Source organism: Palaemon carinicauda, unplaced genomic scaffold (genome assembly GCF_036898095.1).
Source record: "Palaemon carinicauda isolate YSFRI2023 unplaced genomic scaffold, ASM3689809v2 scaffold65, whole genome shotgun sequence".
NCBI classification, from domain to species: Eukaryota; Metazoa; Arthropoda; class Malacostraca; order Decapoda; family Palaemonidae; genus Palaemon; species Palaemon carinicauda.
In genome coordinates this window covers 242,329-264,747 of record NW_027171927.1, presented here as the reverse complement: position 1 = coordinate 264,747, position 22,419 = coordinate 242,329, and the positions used below count along the sequence as shown (strand labels likewise).

General features: G+C 49.8%; 2 protein-coding genes across 2 annotated transcripts in view; both read left to right on the top strand.

Moving 5' to 3' along the window:
- LOC137637311 (zinc finger protein OZF-like) overlaps nucleotides 1–22,419 on the top strand; it is a 222,055-nt gene that overhangs the window by 97,593 nt on the left and 102,043 nt on the right. The window lies entirely within an intron of this gene.
- Nucleotides 15,752–20,429, top strand: LOC137637313 (uncharacterized). The gene is made up of 2 exons (XM_068369551.1): nucleotides 15,752–16,178; nucleotides 18,523–20,429. Exons 1-2 carry the CDS (start codon nucleotides 15,752–15,754, stop codon nucleotides 20,427–20,429), a joined length of 2,334 nt encoding a protein of 777 aa, XP_068225652.1.

The window sequence follows — 22,419 nt, the reverse complement described above, 5'->3', positions numbered from 1 at the left end:
AGTATTACTATTTAAATTATGGATAATTTTACATGAATGTTCATTGAGATTGTTCCCTACGACATGCAAACATTCTTGGTTTATTCTTTCCTCTAGAAGGAAAGATTGTGTGACCTATAGGAATGGTGGTGGAAATGCAAGATTGTTCCAGACCGGATACAAACCTTTGTCTGATCCACAGAAAAATGGTCATTCCAGGGGACATGTTGGTATTTCATACTGACATGGATGGTTCTGTTACAAATCTTGCTTTATAACGTATAGAGTGAGACCACTATACGGTTTTGTCGGTTAGTCATCCATAGGTAATATGTACTCCTCGAGACTTTTCCAGAGTCTAGTATGACTCTTCCCTGTAGGGGGCAGGAAGCACTAACATGGGTTATGATTAGATGAAATGATGTATGACGGTAACATCATAGGTCTCTGGGTCTATGCAGATCAGGAAATACTTTCTTGAGGGTATGGCACGAATTGAGAATCCACAGATACAGTAATGCTCTGGTAAACTTCCATCAGGACGACATGGCCTGAGCCCAAAAAACGGATTTTGAGCGAAGCGAAAAATCTATTTTTGGGTGAGATAGCCATGTTGTCCTGATGGACCCGCCCTTCCTTTTAATGAAAAGGGCTATAGGACCCCTCCCTATAATACAGTATCTGTAGCACCTTCGTGTTTCGCTACAAGGAATAGAGATGGCGCCGTCAGCGGCATTGTATACACACTCGAAACAGGATAGGAGAGGTACCTTATTAACGGCTCTCCTTTCATTCTCGCTTTTCGTTTTCTTGCCACTTTGACCCCTCGAAGTGTTAACTCTGTTCGGGGTGAAGATAGCTATGTGGCGTATCAAGAATACGTCCTCTGATATTATGAGATATCCCATTTAGATTTATTAGGGATATTCGCTCCAGGAGTTAGAATTCTGGATACCTTAAGGTAAAATTCTCTGGGAATATCACCGTGGTCAAATATACCCAAGGAAGCTACCTATAAGGAACTTCAACCAGGACGACATGATTATCTCATCCAAAAATAGATTTTTCGCTTCCCTCAAAAACCGTTTTATAGGGGTATTACTTTTGGCAAAGCTGAAAGGACGAGCCATTAGAATTTAGCGAGGGTTAACCAACCAGACTGCTAGTTAGCAGGGGGATGGGGGTTAGTAGCTTCCTCTCAACTACACACCTGTGTCTGTACTTTGCTTTTCTTTTGGCTCGGATGGAGAACTGTTGTTACTGCTCTTCCTCCTCACCAATTTGGACAGCCATTACTAATCCCTTGTTTGCCTGTTCTTTTCAGTTTGTTTGTGCCTTCCCTGCCAGTCATGCGTACCTGCCCTTGGCCCGAGGGCCGCTCCTGCGGAACATTTATATCCCCTGAGGATACCGATCCCCACCTTTTTTGTCCGGCTTGTAGGGGGCAACGGAGTAATATGGATAACAAGTGTAATGAGTGTCGGTAGTGGTCTGCCTCCCAGTGGGAAAGATTTGGTTGATGGAGGAAGAAGAAGTCTAGAAGGGATTCTTCTCCTTTGAAGGTTTCCTTAAACAAAAGAAACCCAACCCCCAACCTTCCTCCAAAATTTCTTCTTGACTGGTTTCCTCCAGGAACCATCAAGGATTAGCGCAGGCCCTTTAACTAATGGACAACCTCGGTCCTTGAGAGACGATGACACTAGCAAAGCGGCTCTGCCCTGCCCCCCTGGGGAGTCCTTGTCTCTCGATCCTTTTTTGCAGATTTGGCTGTTCCTGGGACTGCTCGGTCCGCCTTCCTTGGAGGTGTTGCTGCAGCCTCTCCAGCGTGGTGCAGCGCTCGTCTGCTTCGGAGGTGGATCCTTTAGCCCTTGTGGACCTTGGGGTGTCTGAGGAGTCATCTGCTGCTTTGCTGGCCGATTCTGTTCCTGTCTCTTCCTTTGCTCCTTCCGCCGATGCCAAGGACCGCGCTCCCCCTCTCACCAACCTTTCTTCGGGGTTGGAGCAAATTCCAAGGCATGTCTCTCCTGCAGGTGATCACCTCTCTCGTTTGCAAGAGACCACCCATAAAGACACTTCTTCGGAAGCCTGCTGACAGTCAGCATGCTGATCAAACTGCTCCTGCGGAGGCACGTCCTCAGGGTCGTCACCTTCGCTGAGATCGCCCACCCCTTTGCCTCAGACAAGCTCCATCATCTCCAGTGAAGAGACGTTTGTTCAGCTCTTTAGCGTCCTCTGCATAGCAATTCTCTTTGGAAGATATTCCTCCTCCTCTTGAACCTAGTTCCCGACCTTCACTGATATTTTTGGAATAGCTGCAGTCTCGTTGTTTGCCAGCCTTGCGGCGCTAAATAGACCATCTCACCTTGTATCCTACTTGTCAAAGAACTTCGGTTCGTGACTCACCTAATGACTAGACAGCTGCTCATCGTTTACCATCAAGGATCCGTTCATGATCCTCTCCTGTGGTTGCTCGCCCTTCCACTGATCGGCAGCGCACTGATCTCCTGCTCGCCAATCTCCAGTTCACCAATCTCTAGCGCACCGATCTCCAGCTTGCCGATCTCCAGCTCGCCAATCTCCGACTTGCCAATCGCCGATTGTTGACTCGTTGATTGGCAAGTCAGAAGCCTGTTTCTCTTCAGCTCGTCATCAACCTTTGGCTGCACAACTGTCTCTTTCCTGATGTTCCCCAGCAACTCGTCGCTCTCCAAAAGAGGGAAGCAAATGTCACCAGACGTGCGTTCCTCATCGTTCACTGTCTCCTTGTTCTCCTCTCCGCAAACGCAGAACATCGCGCTTGCCAGGGAGAGCGGGGAAGAACAAGCTGCAGGAATTCGAGATTCCGAAGAGACCACCTACACGGCCGATTCCTGTTCTTCGGAAGGAGATGACAGCACCGCATCCTCCCTTGAAGTCCTCCTTGACGGCAGATAAGGCTCCCTCTTGCGATCCCTCTTTGTTGTTCCCTTTAGGGGAACTTTCTGACATTGCCACAATCAATCAGCAGCCGTGGTTTATAAAATTATGATTTATTCATAGTTTGTTGTTCTCTTTATGTCAGTACAGTACATCAGGATTTTGAGTCTTTTATTCATAGTTTGATGTTATCTCTGTTCCAAAATATTGAATCGGAGCCTTGGTTAGGGCGGTTACCCAAGCCGTTACGGTAGGTATCCCACCTGCTCGTCCTTTAGGAACTCCCAGGATTCCCGTGGAAGAGTCTTTCTCTACATTTTCAGACCCAAGGCGAAGATCCGCGGTCCCTCCACGTCAAGAAACTTCGGTCTCTTCTTCTCGCCTGAAGCGGGAAAGAGGAGTCCCTAATGAAGTAGCTTCATGTAAGGTCAAGCTGACCCCCGTCAGGTCGTCCAAGGGAGGTAAAGTGTTGCCATGCCCCACTTCTCCTCACCCTCCTGCTCCTCACTCATTGATTCAGTCAGAGATCTCTCTCAGGGAAGAGTCCTGATCTGGCTCTTTCTGGTCTTTGCTCATTGAGGAAGTCCCACGAGATCACAGAGTAGTCTCGAAACCCATGGAAGAGTCCATGCTTCCCCCTATGGATGACCAACAGAAGGTCGTTCCATCCAAACCACCTTTGCTAGAGACTTTCTTCCCTCGAGGAAAGGTTCTAAGGATTCAAAAGCTCTGCCAAAGTTCTCATCGAGGATTACAAGACCTGCAGAGGGGGTCAAGCAGTCTACATTTGGCCACTTTGATAACGACCACGACCCACCCCGAGATGATGTCTTGTGGGTGCAAGACAACGATTCGGCTGCCGGTCTTTTTCCAGAAGCTGAACAGAAAGAGTCAGAACATGGTTTCTGGCAGGTTATTGCTTGCATGAGGTCTCTCTATGGGTTGGCAGACCCGTTGATGGCTCCTCAGGAGGGCAAGGACACGGTTCTCAACCTGCGTCTTTGGCACTCAGAAGCCTCCAAGTCCAGCGCAGCCTTGCGAGTGACTGGCGGAAGGTGTCTGCCCAGTTCTGCGACCCCTCTAGTTCTCTTCGATCAGGCTCATCCTCAAAACTCCTGCGACATCTGAGTGTTCAGCAGAGGAATTTTTACGAGGTCCTTGACGATCATCTCCCTGCTCTTCCTCTTCACCATTCCTTAGAGGAAATTACGAAGAGGATCTCTCTAGAGAGACTCTCCGGGCTTCAGGTTTCCTTCTCAGTTTTGGAGATTCTAAACAAAGAGAAAGTGGCGAAGTATGCAATGCAGGCTACTTCGTGGCTGGATCTATGGTTGGGATCAGTGAGAAACTGGGTGCGGACTGAGATTTTTTCCAAAGAAGGCTCCAGTAAGGTGATGGAGACTTTCCTCCTGTCGGGTACTCGGACTGTTGAGTTCATTGCCCACCAAGTTGTGAACTTGTGGGTGAACACCATCTTAAGGGGGTCAGCTGTCTAATGCGTTTTTTTAAGGACAGGACTTTGACATTCATACCTCAAAATAAGCTGACTTAGGACATCTCAAAACTGCATAGGATTTTTACCTCTGACCTTCGGTTTTGCGACAACAGGGCGATTTATCCTGAAAGTGAGTATGTTCCGTAACCGAAATACAAACCACGCTATTTACGTAGGGTTTAGTTTTGGCGTAGCTGAAATGACGAGCCAATAGAATTTTCAACTACCACTGCGCTATTTAGCAGGGTTAGGGGAGGGGTAGCTAGCTTGCCCTCCCCCCTCACACACAGGTGAAATGTCTTACTTCACTTTTGGCTCGGACGATGTACAGACGTTTCTGTCTTCGTTCTCGTTGTTGACAACTTTAATTTGTTTTTTTGCTTTTTCTAGATCTTGTGCTTGGAAGTTGGCCTCGACCTTTTTTTGACTACGATGCGCAAGTGCCCTGGACTCTCTGACTGCCCTTGTGGGACCTTTATGTCAGCGGAGGACACGGATCCTCACACCCTGTGCCCCCATTGCCGAGGTCAACGGTGTGAAAGAGATAATACTTGCAGTGAGTGTAGAGAGTGGTCTGCCTCCCAATGGGAGAAGTTCGGCTGTCGGCGTAAGAAGAAGTCCAAGAGAGACCGTTCTCCTTCAAGGGTTGCCTTGAAGAAGGAAGGCTCTAAGGACTCTTTTTCAGCCGCCCGAACCTCCTCCGAAGCTCTCACTCGATCGGTCTTTCGTGAGAGGCCGTCAAGTGAGAGCGCAGGCCCTAGTGGTATTTCCCGACCTCGGGGTGTGGGAGAGGGCGTTGCCTCCCATAGCGAGGCAGCTCCCCCTCCTCCTCCGGGGGAGGACATTATTGATTTCATTGAATATGACCAAACTGTCACTAATAATAGTTTGTTTCAGCTTTGGGCTTCCTTGGGGCTTAAGGGCACGCCCTCCAAGGAAGGCCTGTTTGACCTGATCCAGTTGGGGGCAGCTGTCAAACAGTCGCCGGTTATACCAGAGGTTAACCCTCTGGCTATGGTCGACACTGTTATGGCAGAGGCTTCCGAAGGGTCTGGTCAAACCTCTGCCGCTGCCGACGTTGCTGATGTCTCTCCTTCCCCCTTCCTTCGAGGGGAAAGGTGAGTCCAACGGTCTCTCCTACGAGTGCGTCTCCTCCACGGGGGAGCGCACTGACAGACTCCTCTTCGGAAGTCCGACGACCCTGATGCCCTTCCTCGAGGTCGCCTTCGCCGTAAGGCTCAGCCTCCCCTTCGGCGTAGGGGCCTTCCTTCTCCCTATAAGGGGGTTAGGAGGCGTCTCTTTGGGTCGTCCTCGCCGTCTCCCTCCCCTGCGGAGGATTTTTCTCGATGGGAGCAGACCGTAGCAGCTAAATCCTTAGACCTCTCCGGGGATCGTTCGCGATCTCCTACGCCTGCCAGACCTTCCAGTCCTGCTTCGCCCCTGGTTGCTGACAAGAGGATGGCGCCTTCGGAGACCGTCTCCCGACGGGCACCTGACCCTCCGGGTCAAAGGGATGTCTCCCACGGTGTGGGAAATTCCCTTGCGCGTCCGGGGTCCCCTGCGTGCCCTCCTGTGCGTTCGCGCGCAGTTGCGCACATGTGCTCTCCTGCGAAGCAGTCTTCGGGCTCTTCTCACCAGTGCTCTCCTACTCGTCAGCGCTCTCCTGTTCGCCAGCGCTCTCCTCTTCGTCAGCGATCTCCTACTCGCCAGCGCAGTCGGCGCTCTCCTGATCGCCAGCGCTCTCCTGATCGTCAACCAGATCGCAAGCGCTCTCCTGTTCGCCAGCGCTCTCCTCTTAAGCGCTCTCCTGTTCGCCAGCGCTCTCCTGTTCGCCAGCGCTCTCCTCTTAAGCGCTCTCCAGCTGATCGTCAGCGCCCTTCGGTTCCTACTGCGCGCCGTATGCGCCAGCAGGTTCTTGAGCGCTCTAGATCTCCTTCGGTTTCTGCTGTGCGCCGGGTGCGCAAACAGTCTCCCAAACGTTTTAGATCTCCTTCTCGTCAGCGCGCATATGCGCACTTGGTTCCAGATAAGCGCCCTGCGCGCCAACGATCTCCAGTGCAACCTGGATCTTTGGATCTAGAGGCAGGCAAGGATGGGTCTCCTTTGCCTCGCCCCCGCACCCTTGCACACCCATCACCGCCCGCGTAACAGCGTGCTCTCCTTTGCACTCTTCTAGAGCTCCTGCTCGCTGCCGCGCACTTGAGTCTCCACCAGAACCTGTTCGCGAGCGCTCACCACTGCGCACTTCTTCATCTGATTCTGCGCCTAAGAGAACTGCACACCATCGCCTTCCTGCTCGTCAGCGATCTCCTACGCACCCGCGCGATCTTTCGCCTGTGCGCAAGCGATCTCCTGATCACCAACGCCCTCATCCTCCAGATCGCCCTAGGTCTCCGACGTGCACTAATGCAAAATCGCCTGCGCTCTATCGGTCGCCTACGCTCGTCGCGCAGCATCGATCGCCAACGCGCCATCCTGAGCCGTTGCGCAAAATCTCTCCATCGCACCAGCGATCGCCTGATCGCCAGCGACAGCAATCGCCTGCTCGCCAGCGATCGCCTACTCGCCATCGCTCCCCTAAGTGCTATCGCTCGCCAACGCACCATCGCTCGCCCTTACATGGTCGATCCCCTACTCAACCTCAGCGATCTCCTAGGCACGCCCATTCTCCCGCACTGTCACGTGCACCCTCGCCTGCGTGCCAACGCGCCCCTCGCCAGCACACCCACCCGCCCTCTCGCCAGCGCGCCCACGCGATCGCTCGCCCACCGCTCGCGATCCCACTCACTTGCGCGTGAATGCGGCCTGCGCGTGAACGCGCCCACGCGCGTACATCTCCGCGCTTTGGCACGCTCGCGCTCCAAGTTTCGCCCACGCGCGACCCTCCAAGGGCTACATGCGCGAGCGACAACGTGAGCCCCATCACGATCACCGCTCTCGTCGGGATTGGCAGCGTGTGCTCCCTGGGGCGCGTTCTTCGAAATCACCTTCGGGATCGCCAGCGCGCAAACGCAGGACCATCAATCAGGATCTGGAAGAACCTCAGGAGAGGTCTAGGCAACGTTCTTCTCTTCCTTTTCAGGCAGGCCCCGTTGTGTCCACTCCTAAGGATCAGGAGATCCCTTTCCCTACAGCGGGAATTACTGACACTGCGTCAGTCACTCGTCAGTCTTGGTTTGGTTACCTGATCAAAGCGGTCGTGCAGGCCGTGAAGCCTGTTCTCGCTGATCAAGGTTCCAGACCAAAGGCTGACTCGCCCCCGCAGAAGAGAAAGAGAGGAGGGGACTTCTTGGTAACTTCTCCCAGGGAGAAGTTGGCTCCTAAGAGGTCCGTCAGGAAGGATTCATCCCCTTCGCAGTCTTTCTCCCCTTCCCCTGTAGACTAAGCTTTTCCGTCTTCAGGAGACTCTTCAGAGGAGAGGGACTCTCCCACGGCACCAAGGGGAGATTCCCCTCCTCGGGGAGGAGAAACGTCTCGCGTTTGAAGCTCCTTCCAGTCCTCTCTACTCGAGTCCTGCATCCCGCCCAGAAGGGAACCTAAGGACTCAAAGACGATTCCTAAGTTGTCTTCCAGAATCCGTCCAGAGCCAACTGTTCCCCGGGAGAACGTCCACGTTTCTCCCCAAGAAGATCCCTTGGGGACTGGAGACTTAGCTGCCAGCCCTCAGGGAGGTGAGCAGCACGAGTTTGAGCAGGCCTTCTGGCAGGTCCTGAGCTTGATGAGGCAACTCAACAAGTTCAAGGATCCTGAGACCGCCCCCAGAGAAGGCTAGGATACGGTCCTAGACCAGGTCTATGGCACCCAGAAGCCCCAAGGGCCAGTGCGGCTTTGCCCTGGTCTCAGGGGGTGAAGAGTGCCAGGGACAAGGTCGAGGCTCAGCTCGCTGATCTCGTCTCCTCCAGCCGTTTTACTGCTGGGAATAAACTCCTCCCACCTCCTCGCTTGCAGCAGAGGAGGTACTTTGAGATCATGGGGGAGTCCAGTGTGGGCCTTCCTCTTCACCACTCAGTGGAAGAGCTCGCCAGGGGAACTTCTTTAGAGAAGCTCTCCTCCCGGCAGGTGACGTTCTCGGCATCGGAGATCCTTAGCCACGAGAAGGTCGCGAAGATGGCCATGCAGGCCACTTCGTGGCTGGATGTGTGGTTGGGTTCTCTGGGCATCCTATTGAGCTCGGAGGACTTGTCCAAGGAGAGCAATAGGAAGGCCCTAGAGACCTTCCTCCTCTTTGGCACCCGTTCCATCGAGTTCCTGGCCCATCAGGTTACAAACCTGTGGGCCAACTTGATATTGAAACGACGGGACGCGGTGACTCAGAGGTTCCATCCGAAGGTCCCCGCTATTGATGTCAACAGGCTCAGTCACTCCTCCATCCTTGGAGGAGCCTTGTTTGACCCCCTAGACGTAGAACGGACAGCTGAGAGATGGAGGAAGACGAACCAAGATTCGCTCCTCCAAAGGGCTCTTACATCTCGACCCTACAAGCCTCCAGCTCCACAACAGCCTCAACACCAGCCTCGCAGGACACCGAAGCAGGCTCCGGCAGCTAAGAAGAAGGTGTCTAAGCCACAGCCCTTTCCTGTCAAGGACAAGAAGGGCAGAAAGTCCTCTAGGGGAGGCAGAAATCCTAGAGGGAGCGGCCGTAGTCGCAAGCGCTAGGATTGGCAATCCCCCTGCGTGTCCACCTGTGGGGGGATGCCTTCAAAGTTGCGTGCGCAGGTGGCAGCAACTCGGGGCCGATCCTTGGACGGTCTCTGTGATCGGCCAAGGATATCGCGTTCCATTCACGACATCTCAACCTCCCCTGACAGCGAATCCAGTGTCGTTGAGCTCCTATGCCATGGGGTCAGCAAAGGGGCTAGCCTTCCGGGCAGAAGTCGAGACCATGCTCAAGAAGGATGCTCTCCAGGAGGTTGTGGATGGCTCCCCAGGCTTCTTCAGTTGACTCTTTCTTGTAAAGAAGGCGTCTGGAGGCTGTAGACCCGTCATCGACCTCTCAGCGCTGAACAAGTTTGTCGAGCAAACTCCGTTCAGCATGGAGACAGCAGACACGGTCAGACTTGCAGTGAGACCACAAGACTACATGTGCACACTGGATCTAAAGGACGCGTACTTCTAGATCCCAATCCACCCATCTTCCAGGAAGTACTTGAGATTCAGCCTAGACAGTAAGACCTACCAGTTCAAGGTACTGTGTTTCGGTCTCTCCACAGCTCCTCAGGTGTTCACCAAGGTGTTCACTCTGATTTCCGTGTGGGCTCACAGGAACGGCATCCGTCTCCTACGTTATCTGGATGACTGGCTGATCCTGGCAGACTCGGAGTCGACCCTTCTTCGACACCGAGACAGACTTCTGGGACTTTGCCAAGATCTAGGGATCATGGTAAATCTCGAGAAGTCCTCTCTGCAGCCTACGCAATGACTGGTTTACCTAGGCATGATATTAGACAACATTCTCCACGAAGCCTTTCCATCAGACGACAGGATAGCAAGGCTGAGGAGGGTTGCAGAGCCCTTCTTCAGTCGAGAAGAGCTTTCAGCCCAATCATGGTTGCGTCTGTTAGGTCACCTATCCTCCCTGGCCCGTCTAGTTCCGAACGGTCACTTCAGGATGAGATCCCTACAATGGCGGCTCAAGTCCCGGTGGAATCAAGGCTCCGATTCCCCGGACTTTCTGGTCCCGGTGGGACCCGAGCAACAGGCGGACCTACGATGGTGGCTGATGGACGAAAACCTTCGAAAGGGAGTAGATCTTCTCGTCCTTCCCCCGGATTTGACTCTGTTCTCGGACACGTCAAAAGAAGGGTGGGGGCCCCACATTCTGAACCAGAGGGCCTCAGGCCTGTGGTCAGAATCAGAAAGGTACCTGCATATCAACCTGCTAGAGATGAAGGCCGTGTTTCTGGCCCTACAAAAGTTCCAACAGGCCCTGGCGGGTCACTCCATAGTGGTGATGAGCGACAACACTACGGTAGTGGCTTATATCAACAAGCAGGGAGGTACCTTTTCACAGAAGCTATCCCATCTTGCAGTAGAGATTCTGAGGTGGTCCGAAGTCCACTCGATATCACTATCAGCTCGCTTCATTCCTGGCAAGAGGAATGTGCTCGCCGACAGTCTGAGCAGAGCATCGCAGATAGTGAGTACCGAATGGTCTTTGGATCCTCAGATAGCCAACAAAGTCTTGACTTTGTGGGGTTTCCCGACAGTGGATCTGTTCGCGACAGCCTTAAACTTCAAGCGGCCCCTGTACTGCTTCCCAGTCCCGGACCCCAAGGCTCTCTGGCAAGATGCCTTTCAACAACGGTGGGACAACATCGACGTGTACGCCTTCCCACCTTTTTGTCTGATGAGAAGGGTGCTCAACAAGACCAGACTATCGGTCAACCTTTCGATGACCTTAATAGCTCCGCTATGGCATCACGCGGAGTGGTTCCCGGACCTTCTGCAACTCCTGACGGAACCCCCCACGAGAACTTGCCCCACGACACGAGCTACTGAGACAACCCCATTGCAACGTCTTCCACAAAGCCGTTGCGTCGCTTCGGCTTCACGCCTGGAGACTATCCAGCAACTCCTCACGGAGAGAGGCTTTTCGCAACAGATTGCAGAGAGGATGTCTCGACACCTGCGAAAATCCTCTGCGAGAGTCTACCAGGCGAAGTGGAAAGTCTTCTGTGGTTGGTGTCGTGGGAGGGGTATCTCTCCACTTGATGCCACTATTCCAGCAATTACGGAATTCCTGGTTTATTTGCGGGAGGAAATGCGCCTTTCTGTCTCAGCTGTGAAAGGCTATCGCTCAGCCTTAAGCCTGGCTTTTAGGCTGAAAGGAATGGACATTTCCTCCTTGCTAGAACTCTCTTTACTCATGCGCAGCTATGAGCTTACCTGCCCTCAGTCTGAAGTGAGATCTTCTCCTTGGAACGTGGTTCAAGTTCTCAGGGCTCTTAAGAGACCTCCCTTCGAACCATTACGCCAGGCCTCTGATCGCCACCTGACTTGAAAGATGGCTTTCCTACTCGCTTTGGCTTCTGCCAAACGAGTTAGTGAACTCCATGGTCTCTCATACGACATCGCCCATTCAAGGGGATAGGGGGAGGTAACGTTCAGGTTCGTCCCTGAGTTTGTTGCCAAGACTCAGAACCCGGGAGTTCCGGACCCACGGTTCGACTCCTTCAGGGTCACGAGTCTCCGTTCTGTAACAAGTGACCCAGACCATCTGCTACTATGCCCAGTTAGGAGTCTGAGGCGGTACTTGAAAAGAACAGCGGCAGTGTGTCCCCGTGTACAAGCGTTGTTTGTAAGCACGGGAAGGACTAAGAGGAGGGTCACCAAAAACACCATCTTGGCTTGGATTCGGAGAGTTATCCATCACGCCTTGAATCCAGACCCTCCTCCGTCACGACGCCCCAGAGCGCATGACGTCAGCGGCGTCGCTACGTCCCTGGCCTTTAAGAGAAATTTCTCTGTGACGTAGGTACTACAAGCTGGGGTCTGGAAGCGTCAGACGACCTTCACAGCCCACTACCTGCAGGATGTGACCCACAGGAGCCTCGATACGTTCTCTATCGGCCCTGTGGCGGCAGTACAACAGCTGGTCTAACCTCAGGCTCCTTATTCGACAGGTAGCAGAAGGTTGAGGGCATTGTTACCCGGTCTCAGTCTGCGTGAACGAAAGAGTATGTCTGGCCCTTACTTCTTTCTTCATTCTCCCCTCCCTTGGGGAAAACAGCATCCTGTTCTCTGCATAGCTGACCTCAACCTCTGCAGGTAAACCATGCTCCCTTGTGTTCCTAGTATTAAGATAATACTGTCGCGTCCCCCATACCCTGACGAGGTGGTATTGGGAACGTCCTAACCTAGATTTCCATCTAAAGATCTCCAGGTCAACTTCTTAGGACGAGTCACACTTTTTCCTTCACACACAAGCTTATATAGGCCACGCGTCCCTTGCAGAGCAATGGAACTTGTGAAGTGCAGGGACTCCTTTTCTCGAAGTGCTAATCACTCGGATTCTAAGTCTGCGGGTAAAAGCCAAAGTCAGTAAGGCTGGGGACTTTCCTCCCTTCCTAAGGGTAAGTCACCCTTTTTAAATAGCGTGGTTTGTATTTTGGTTACGGAACAAATAACAAATTCAGAGATTATTCATATTTTTCCTAACCATACAAACCTTAGCTATTTACACATATTTGCCCGCCAGTCCTGTCCCCCAAGACAAGTCCTACCTCTAAGTGAAGTGAGACATTTCACCTGAGTGTGAGGGGGTAGGGGTAGCTAGCTACCCTTCCCCTACCCCTGCTAACTAGCGCAGGGGTAGTTAACCCTCGTTAAAATTCTATTGGCTCGTCATTTCAGCTACGCCGAAAGTAAACCCTATGTAAATAGCTAAGGTTTGTATGGTTAGGAAAGATACAAATTATCTCCGAATTTGTCATGTTTTTCAATTTTTATCTCCTCCCTTGATAATTGATATTAAGACCTGGGATTTCTACCATTTACAGACCTGATGTAGACCTGCAATCAAATAAAGGTTTTTTTTTAAGTAATTTTTTTTTGCTAGATATGAATTTTTTCATTATGGTAAAAAAATGAATCCTAAAAATCGGGGAAAAAATAAGAAAAAAATATGAAACAAAAATGGGAAAAAAGGTCTTCATATTTTTCATAATGTCTTTCTAAGTTATATACCAAATTTCAATGCTATATCTTTAAAACTAAGGGGAAAGATAGAATTTGAAGGTAAATAAGTATAGTTTTAAGATACGGGCGATTAAAGTTTTTTTTTTTTGTATTCTCACAAAGACAATATTGTATTAATAATCATGATTATTATGAAAGTTGTGTTCCTTTTTGGATATTGATAAACCAAAAAGTTATTTTTTGGGTCGACCGGTGACGCCCAGTGAAAAGGGTCCTTCTTATCTCTTTTCTGATATAAATACTTCCAAATATACCAGAGAAAGTTAAAGCATGGAATGCAGAGGTTACTACCCTCTCGCGAGCACCCTAAGGGCATCGTGTATAAAGAAAGGGCTTGTGAAAACCACTATTCACAGGTCATCTTCCATTTAGATCAATCCTTCCTCAAAAGGGGGGAGCCGCCCTAACGGCACCAACCTAACTCACCTGATCCACTCAGCGACGCCTTCCTCGAGTGCCCTCTACACATCCTTCTGTTGGACTTGTACTACGACGGTTGCTTTATTTTGTGTCTCGCTTTTCGCTGAGTTTTTGTGGATTTCTTCATCATGACTGAAGCTCTCCTTACTCCTGCACCAATGTTAAGTACCATAGATTGTTTTGACAGTTTTGCTAGTACCGGGCAAGTAGTGTTAAGTAATAGGAAGTGTTTTTTAATACGTTCGGCCTTGTGCCTTCCGTGGTCCACGCGGCCATTTTATTGTGTACGCTCAGTGCGTTTTCTATTTGCTTTTCGTTGCCCTTTCGGTACTGTTATCTGTTAGATTCATTAATCTTAAGTAATTGTATTTTAATATTATTTTAAGATTGTAGGCTCCATGCCTCTGTTTGAACTGTTTATCTTTATATGTGGTACTTATTAGTCGTTTACAAGTCCGTTCTGTTAACGAAAAATAGCGTTCGGGGTTTCATTACAGTTTAGTACCGCCGATTCGGTAGGTCTTTTATTATTATCATTTTTTTACTGTATTCCCCTTTCGCTATTATTTGTTACTCTTTTATTGTTATTTTCGGACAGATGTGCTTTATTTTTGAGGTTCATGCTTGTTAGATTGATCGTCGTAACCGTCGAGTCCGAGAGAATGGGATTCCCGTTTTCTTTCTTATAGACTCGGGAGCCCGTTTTCTCTGTCTCACTTAACCCTTTTACCCCCAAAGGACGTACTGGTACGTTTCACAAAAGCCATCCCTTTACCCCCATGGACGTACCGGTACCTCCTTGCAAAAAAAAAGGCTATAAAAATTATTTTTTTCATATTTTTGATAATTTTTTGAAAAAATTCAGGCATTTTCCAAGAGAATGAATGAGACCAACCTGACCTCTCTATGTCAAAAATTAGGCTGTTAGAGCAATTTGAAAAAAATATACTGCAAAATGTGCTGGGAAAAAAATAACCCCCTGGGGGTTAAGGGTTGGAAATTTCCAAATAGCCTGGGGGTTAAAGGGATAAGGGATGACCACGTTATAGACGTGATTCTTTTAAGATTACGACAATCTTTCTTGGCTTATAGTTGGTGTTAGATCCGTGTCGTGTCAGAGTCGCTTTAGGTATCGGCCTGCCTTGCGCGGCCTTATGTTCACCCCCACCCCCACCCCCACCCCCTTAGTTCCACTCTCTCCTCGCTCCGGCCTGGGAGTTGGGTCGGAACATTATTCATACTCCGCCGTGAGTTTCACCCTAACTGGGAACGCTTATTACCTATTACCTTTTGCGCCCCTTCGACAGGGAATCCTCCCCTCGTTGGCTTTCCGCAACTTGACTCCGGCTTCGGCCTTCCATTCACACGAATCTGCTGTATCTTCCTTTTGTTTTTTACTCTTCGGCACGTCCTCCGGAGTGCTATGGAGATTTATTACTACATCCAGTTAACGTATCCCTTCATTGGGTTAAGGATCTATTACCAAACACACCCCCCCCCCCTCATAGCCGCCGGGCTTCCATCGCCCTCCGGCTTTCCCATTACATAAGCCATAATTGTTAAAAAGTAATTACTCCGGAGCTTCGGCTCCTCCATATTCATATTCTGTATCAGTTCTATCATGATTTATTTTATTTTTTTAGTAATTACGGTGGAGCTCCGGCTCCTTTTAGTACACGACCTCGGTTTTTCACATCAAATTTAAGCTTCCCTGTCTTTACCTTTATATACTTAGCAAAGCTTCTGGGAAACTTTATACTTATCGACCCTTTTTTATTACAGAAAGTACGCTGTGCTGCCAAGGGCTGTTCTGCTACCTTTCTCGATCCGGTAGGCCATGACGTCTGCCGGTCGCATGCCCACTGCGCGATCTCTTTTGTCCGGGAGGATGGCCAGGCCCCTTACATGATCTGGTTTCCGGAAGCATGTGTGCTCTGCTACGAGCTTTCCTCCATTCTCCTCAATGATGAGGTAAGTGAGCGAGGTTTTCTGCATGCTAGTTTTTAAGGCTCCGCTTTATATATTGGTCGTTAGTATTTTTTATTGCTTTCACATAGTCATTCAATGTATCCTGTTTTTTGTCCTGATAATTTCTCATACTTTCCCGTCTGCCGTTCTAAGTTACCCCCCTTTTTTCAGGCTAACGAGGATTCACTCCGGGCGGCCAAAACCAGCCTCCGCTCCTGGGTGTCTGGTTTCGGACGGAATGCCCCACCTGGTTGCCCCTACCTTCTTGATTTGGACATGGCTTCCCGGTTATTTTCTGGTTCCTCCTCGGCTGCAGTGCCTCCGGAACAAGCTGCCCCCATCATTGAGAGTATCAAAGCTGCCCTTCCGGTAGAAGAGGAACACCTGCTCTCCGGAGACATCTCATCCCTGAACATTCCAACTGAACCAATGGATGAGCAGGTGAGTGGTGTGGATTTGGCAGAAACCTTTCTTTCTCCTACCCCTTCCTCTTCCTCTTCTTTCCACGGCTTTGACAAACCTCAGGCTTCTCCTGGGGAAGGTTCCGTCTCGGTTCGTCTCAAGGTGAACCCTATTCGTAAAAGTAAACCTAAAACTAATATTTCAGCTGCGCCTCAATCCATTTCTCCGATACCAGGACCTTCCTCAGCCCCTGACGTCCCAGTGCTTTCACGCACCCCTCCCCGCCCTAAAGGACAGAAAGGTAAGTCCACTAAATGTAAGCCTTCCGCTGTAGGTAGCTCCTCGGACAGCCAACTAACCTTAGAATCCATATAGGACATGGTGGAGACGAAGCTGCAACGACACTCCGGGGTCATAGCAGAGCTGAAGGACATGGTGGCTAGCCTCATAAGAGACAAGTCTCACCCTGCACCTTCCCCAGTTCCTGACGCATCGAAGCTTCCACCCTTCGATAACAATAACCATTGGAGGTGCGCATTGCATGCCCCTTATTTGGATGGCACGCTTACACTTGAAGGGTTAGGGACCCGCCCTCTCGAGGATCTGGAGTTCTTTCATCCTGGTCTCCAGTTCCCCCTCAATGGCTTTGTTCGCTTACGTGAACATGCCTTAGTGCGAATGGACAAGGTCCCGAAACAGACGGTTATCTTCCCAAAGGAGCAGGCCCAAGCTGTCTGGGCCCGTACTCTGGCGGAATGGGGTTGCCGTAATTCCAAACAAACCCCCCACAAAGGAGCGTATACCATCTTTATCACTTCTCCGTCCATCCCTTCCCCGCTTACTGATAAAATCGCGGAATTAACTATTCAGTCAGTTAAGGATGGCATTCCCTTGCCGTCCCTTAAGGAAACAGATCCCACCTCTCTCCTCGTCCCTGGCACCTCGGCGCTCTGGAACGAGGCTTCCTCTACGTTCACGGTGGGTAAGTTAGACCCAGACTGCGCTTCCTCTCTCTTCTCGGAGAGACTCCCTAAGATAACGGACCACTTATTGAAAGTGGAATTCGAATCGAGAAACCGGCTGGCAAGAACTCTTAACTCCGTAGTTTCCTCAGAGCTCATTGCCTCCTTATATAGTGATGAACTTCTCTTCCGGGTGCAGGCGAAGAACCTCCTGCAGTCGTTCCAGTCGGACCTACATGACTTCTGGACGGCGAGAACTAATTGTCGGAAGCATGTTCTCGCTGAAGCCTCTACAGTATTCGGCATGAGCCCAACAGGCTCATTACCTCTTCCTGTTGGGGTAAAACCCTGTTCCCTCAGGAAGAAGTTGATAAGGTTCTCCAAGACGCAGCAAGGGCTAATCAGAACCTTCAGGATAGGTGGGGCCTTTCAAATAAACGTAAGTTTGAGAACTTGCCCGTCATCCCTTCTCAAAGAAAAAGCAGAGGTCGTATGTTCCTTATAAGACAGCTAGAGGTCACTTTCATCATTCCACGAGCCCTCATTCTTCAACTCCTTCTACGTCTAAAGCCCCTCCTCAACAGATTGTCTTCCTTCTGGCTCCTCAAGATTCCCAACCAACTGCAGCTACTTCTTGGATGACCTCCCCCGCCTTCAATCAGGCGTACGAGACCTCGGGTTCCTTTCGAGGATACCCTCGAGGCGGCGCCAGGGGAAGAGGTCAGTTCCGCCAACGAGGCGGACCTAAAGCTAAGGGTTCCCGAGGGGGTCGTGGGGCTAAGTTCAGCCCCACACAATGAAACAATTCCGGTAGGGGGGAGACTGTTCCAGTTTCGGGACCAATGTACCTTCAGTCCTTGGGCCCACAGTATAGTATCAAAAGGCCTGGGCTGGAAATGGGCACTAGGTTCGCCACCTCCCATAGTGTCCTTCTTCCAGAAGCCCACTCCCATCCTCAAAGAATACACCAAGGACCTCCTGAAGAAGAAAGCGATAAAGAGGGTACGGTCCCTGAAGTTTCAAGGCCGTCTGTTCACTGTGCCCAAAAAGAATTCATCGGCGTTAAGAGTGGTCCTGGACCTGTCCAAACTGAATTCTTACATTCTTTGCGACAGGTTCCGCATGCTGACTATCTCTCAGGTACGGACCTTACTTCCCCGTGGGGTCGTCACCACCTCTATCGATCTTACAGACGCCTATTATCACGTCCCAGTAGCAAGAAACTTCTCTCCTTACCTCGGCTTTCTCTGGGCAGGAAATCTTACGCGTTCAAAGTGATGCCGTTCGGTCTCAATATCGCTCCCCACAAAACTAGGGGAGACGATTCTAGAACAGCTCAGGAGCCAGGGGATCATGGTGATCGCTTATTTGGACGACTGGCTCATCTGGGCACGGACGATTCAGGACTGCCACATGACTACAACCAAAGTGGTTCGGTTTCTGCACAAGGTGGGTTTCCAAGTCAACTTACAGAAATCCCGCCTTCAACCAGCAAGCAAATTTGAATGGCTAGGCATCCGATGGGACCTCAAAAGTCACGAACTGTCTCTTCCTCCCAAAAAGGTCAAAGAGATAGCTTCGAAGACAAGACACTTTCTCAAGAATGAACATATTTCAAGAAGGGCCTTAGAAAGAGTGCTAGGCCTCCTCCAATTCACTTCAGTGACAGACCTCTTATTAAAGGCCAAACTCAAAGACATCAACCGAGTTTGGAGAAAAAGAGCTACAACCCGATTACGGGACAAAATATCGAAGATCCCCTCAGTCTTAGTTCGTCGCCTCCGACCATGGTCGAAACGGGAGAACCTCTCCAAATCGGTTCCTCTGCAATTCCCTCCTCCACGTGTGACGATTCACACAGACGCGTCTCGCAGTGGTTGGGGGGGCTATTATCGACACCAGATGTTTCAGGGCTCTTGGTCCCCTGCGATGCAACAGTTCCACATCAACGTCTTGGAGGCCATGGCAGTGTTACTGACCTTAAAACGGCTATCCCCTCCACGCTCCACCCACATCAGGATAGTCTCCGACAGCACGGCGGTAGTTCACTGCATCAACAGAGGCGGATCGAAATCACCCAATCTCAATCAAGTCCTGGTCACCATCTTTACCTTGGCAAACGAAAAGAACTGGTTCCTGTCAGCCACTCACCTCGCAGGAGTCCAGAACGTGATAGCGGACTCACTATCCTGGACAAAACCACTAGAATCGGAATGGTTCCTGGACGAAAATTCCTTCCGGTGGATTTCGAGACTGGTTCCAGGTCTCCAGGTAGACTTGTTCGCGACACAACTCAACCACAAACTTCCCTGTTACGTGGCCCCGAACCTGGACCCTCAGGCTTGCGCTATGGACGCACTAACCCTGGATTGGAACCGTTGGAAGAGGATTTACCTGTTCCCTCCGGTGAATCTTCTGATGAAAGTTTTACCGAAGCTACGCTCCTTCCACGGAAAGGTGGCTTTGGTAGCACCTCAGTTGCCAAAAAGCAGCTGGTTTCCTCTCCTCCTAGAGCTGAAACTTCGCCTGTTCCGGATCCCATTCCCCAAGGTGACCCAAGTGGTCCAAACACAGACTGTGTCAGATTCCTCAAGGATAGCGCAAACCCTAACTTTGTGGATTTCATGAAATTTGCAGCCCATAAGGATGCAGATATTGACCCGGAAAATGTCCTCTTTATTGAATCAGACAAGAGAGACTCCACGATTAGACAGTATGATTTGGCAGTTAAGAAGCTAGCGGAATTTCTTGAAAATTCAAATGAAACTCGAATGACCCCGAACCTGGCCATTTCGTTCTTTCGGTCCCTTTTTGACAGGGGCCTCGCAGCTAGCACTATAACCACAATTAAATCAGCTTTGAAAAGGATCTTCTATGTGGGGTTCAATATTGACCTCGCAGATTCTTATTTCTCATCCATTCCAAAAACCTGTGCTAGACTCCGACCTTCTGTTCGTCCACAAAAGGTCACGTGGTTACTGAACGACGTCCTCAAGCTTGCGTCTGACACTGATACCGAATCCTGCTCTTACATATTGCTTCTTAGGAAGACCTTATTTCTTATGGCCATGGCCTCAGGTGCTAGAATTTCAGAATTGGCAGCTCTCTCCCGTAATCCGGAAAACCTAGATTTCCTTCCGTCAGGAGAAGTTCTTCTCTCCCCAGATAGAGCTTTCCTAGCCAAAAATGAGGACCCACAAAATAGGTGGTCCCCTTGGAAAATTATTCCTCTTCCCGAAGATGCTTCTTTGTGTCCGGTCGCTACACTACGAGCCTTTTTAGCGAGGACTGCGTCACACTCATCTGGACCCTTGTTTGTCAGGGAACAAGGGGGTACTATTTCCATCCAAGGCATCAGACAGCAAATCCTTTATTTTATCAAGCAGGCTAACCCGGATTCTTTTCCACATGCACATGATATCCGGGCAGTAGCCACCTCCATCAATTATTTTCAGAATATGGATTTTGATGACCTTAAGAAATACACGGGTTGGAAATCCCCGATGGTTTTCAAACGCCACTATTTGAAGAACTTGCAGGCCCTTAAGTTCCCTACTGTTGCAGCTGGGTGTGTCGTCTCCCCGGATTAATTTCTTCTTTTCTCCTTTTTCGTCCGCCTCTCAACCTTCTCCCTCCCCCCTGCCACTCCCACCACGTTGCCTCTCACCTTGGTCGGTGTTTTTTGCCTCATTGATGTGTTATGTCGGTGGATTAGCCCACTTTATTTTATGTCAGATTGACTTATTCATGTTGGTAGCTCTTAAATTAATTAATTATTATACTTTACCTCCAGTTTCCGATAATTTTACTTACCTTATTTTTGATGAGGTTTGATGTTTATGTCTGTCACTATACGTGCCTTAATATGGTAATCCCCAGCTATACTTACGTTTTTTATTTAACCTGTTGCTTGTGGGCTTGGAAGGCATTCTCTGGTACATTTTCACCGGGCGTCACAGGTCGACCCAGAAAAGGGATTTTGACGAAGGAAAAATCTATTTCGGGGGGATACCTGTGACGCCCGGTGAAACCCTTCCCTGTTTCTTCCCCGACCCTTTCCTTTCCAAGCCTTTTTCATGTAGAAGGATGTGTAGAGGGCGCTCGAGGCAGGCATCGCTGAGTGGATCAGGTGAGTTAGGTTGGTGCCGTTAGGGCGGCTCCCCCCATTTGAGGAAGGATTGATCTAAATGGAAGATTACCTGTGAATAGTGGTTTTCACACGCCCTTTCTTTATACACGATGCCCTTAGGGTGCTCGCGCGAGGGTAGTAACCTCTGCATTCCATGCTTTAACTTTCTCTGGTATATTTGGAAGTATTTATATCAGAAAAGAGATAAGAAGGACCCTTTTCACCGGGCATCACAGGTATCTCCCCAGAAATAGATTTTTCCTTCGTCAAAATCCCTTTATTATAATTTAACCATAAATGAAGATCCCTTGGCTTAATATGTTGCTTCTTTAGACGAAACTGTCTCTCCTTCATCATCTCTCTCCCTCACTAACTGCACTTATTTCACCGATATTACCCACTTCTGAACTCTTATTAGAGTGAATTTTCTTCTTCCTTATGTTAATAAGATGTTGAAATTGTCTTTCCCTCTTAGACATGATGAAATAGGAGTGAATGTCAGAGGTTAAACTCAAACGTGTACTCCATGAGGTTTGTGCTAGGACTGAGAGGGCTGAAGGGTGTAATTACTTGTACTACATCATCTTGTGACTCATGGAATCTATGCAGATGATGTTGCTCACAATTATTTTAATATCAAAATGTAATAGTTATGAAAATTTAAAATAACAGAAGAAATACTGCCTTTTCTTGTAGGGAACAATGTTTTAGGTCTATTGAGTTACTTCTACTGATTACCCTGTAACTATGAAAGTAAGAGGAATTTTGACAAAATATTTTGTATACCCCTGTACGCATTCCTCATTGCCATATGAAGCTCTGTAAATTTTTTTAGGATTTTGTGTTTTTCTTCCTATACCACCATGTATTGGCGTTCCAGCCGGCCCCTTAAGGCGTAGAGATGCGATAGTCGAGAGATTCCATCTCCAAGTCCCACACTACGAGATAGTGAAACTACGGAATCCCCCTCTGGAGGGTTCCTCTTTGTTCGAGCTGTAGGATGTCGAGCGAGTTGCGAAGAGATGGAGGAAATCCTACTGGGACTCCCTCCTCCATAGGGACTTGACATCTTGCCCCTACAGACTACCTTCTCTCCCGCAGACTAAACAACAGAAACCAACGATGAACAGGACTGCGTCAACAGACATCAAGATGTCTAAAAAGCCCTTTCCTGCCAAGTCAAGAAAGGCTCTAAGTCGTCCTTTGGAGGGAAGTATCCTAGAGGAATCTTTCATGGCTGCAAATGCTTGGTGATTCCCCTGCTTGTCCAACAGTGGGGGAATAACTGCATTGCTACTGGAAGAGCTGGATGCAGCTCGAGGCTGAATCCTAGACAGTGCATGATTCGTTCAGGGTATCGCGTCTCGTTCACTTAATCTCTCCCTCCACTGATCAAGACTCCAGTGTCAACTAGCTCCTATGTGAAGGGATCCGCAAAGGAGCTGGCTCTT

Coding starts and splice junctions, on each gene's coding strand:
- LOC137637313 (XM_068369551.1), top strand. CDS start 15,752: ATGGCTTCCCGGTTATTTTCTGGTTCCTCCTCGGCTGCAGTGCCTCCG. Junction 16,179..18,522: donor CCGCCCTAAAGGACAGAAAG/GTAAGTCCACTA, acceptor CTCTTATTAAAG/GCCAAACTCAAAGACATCAA.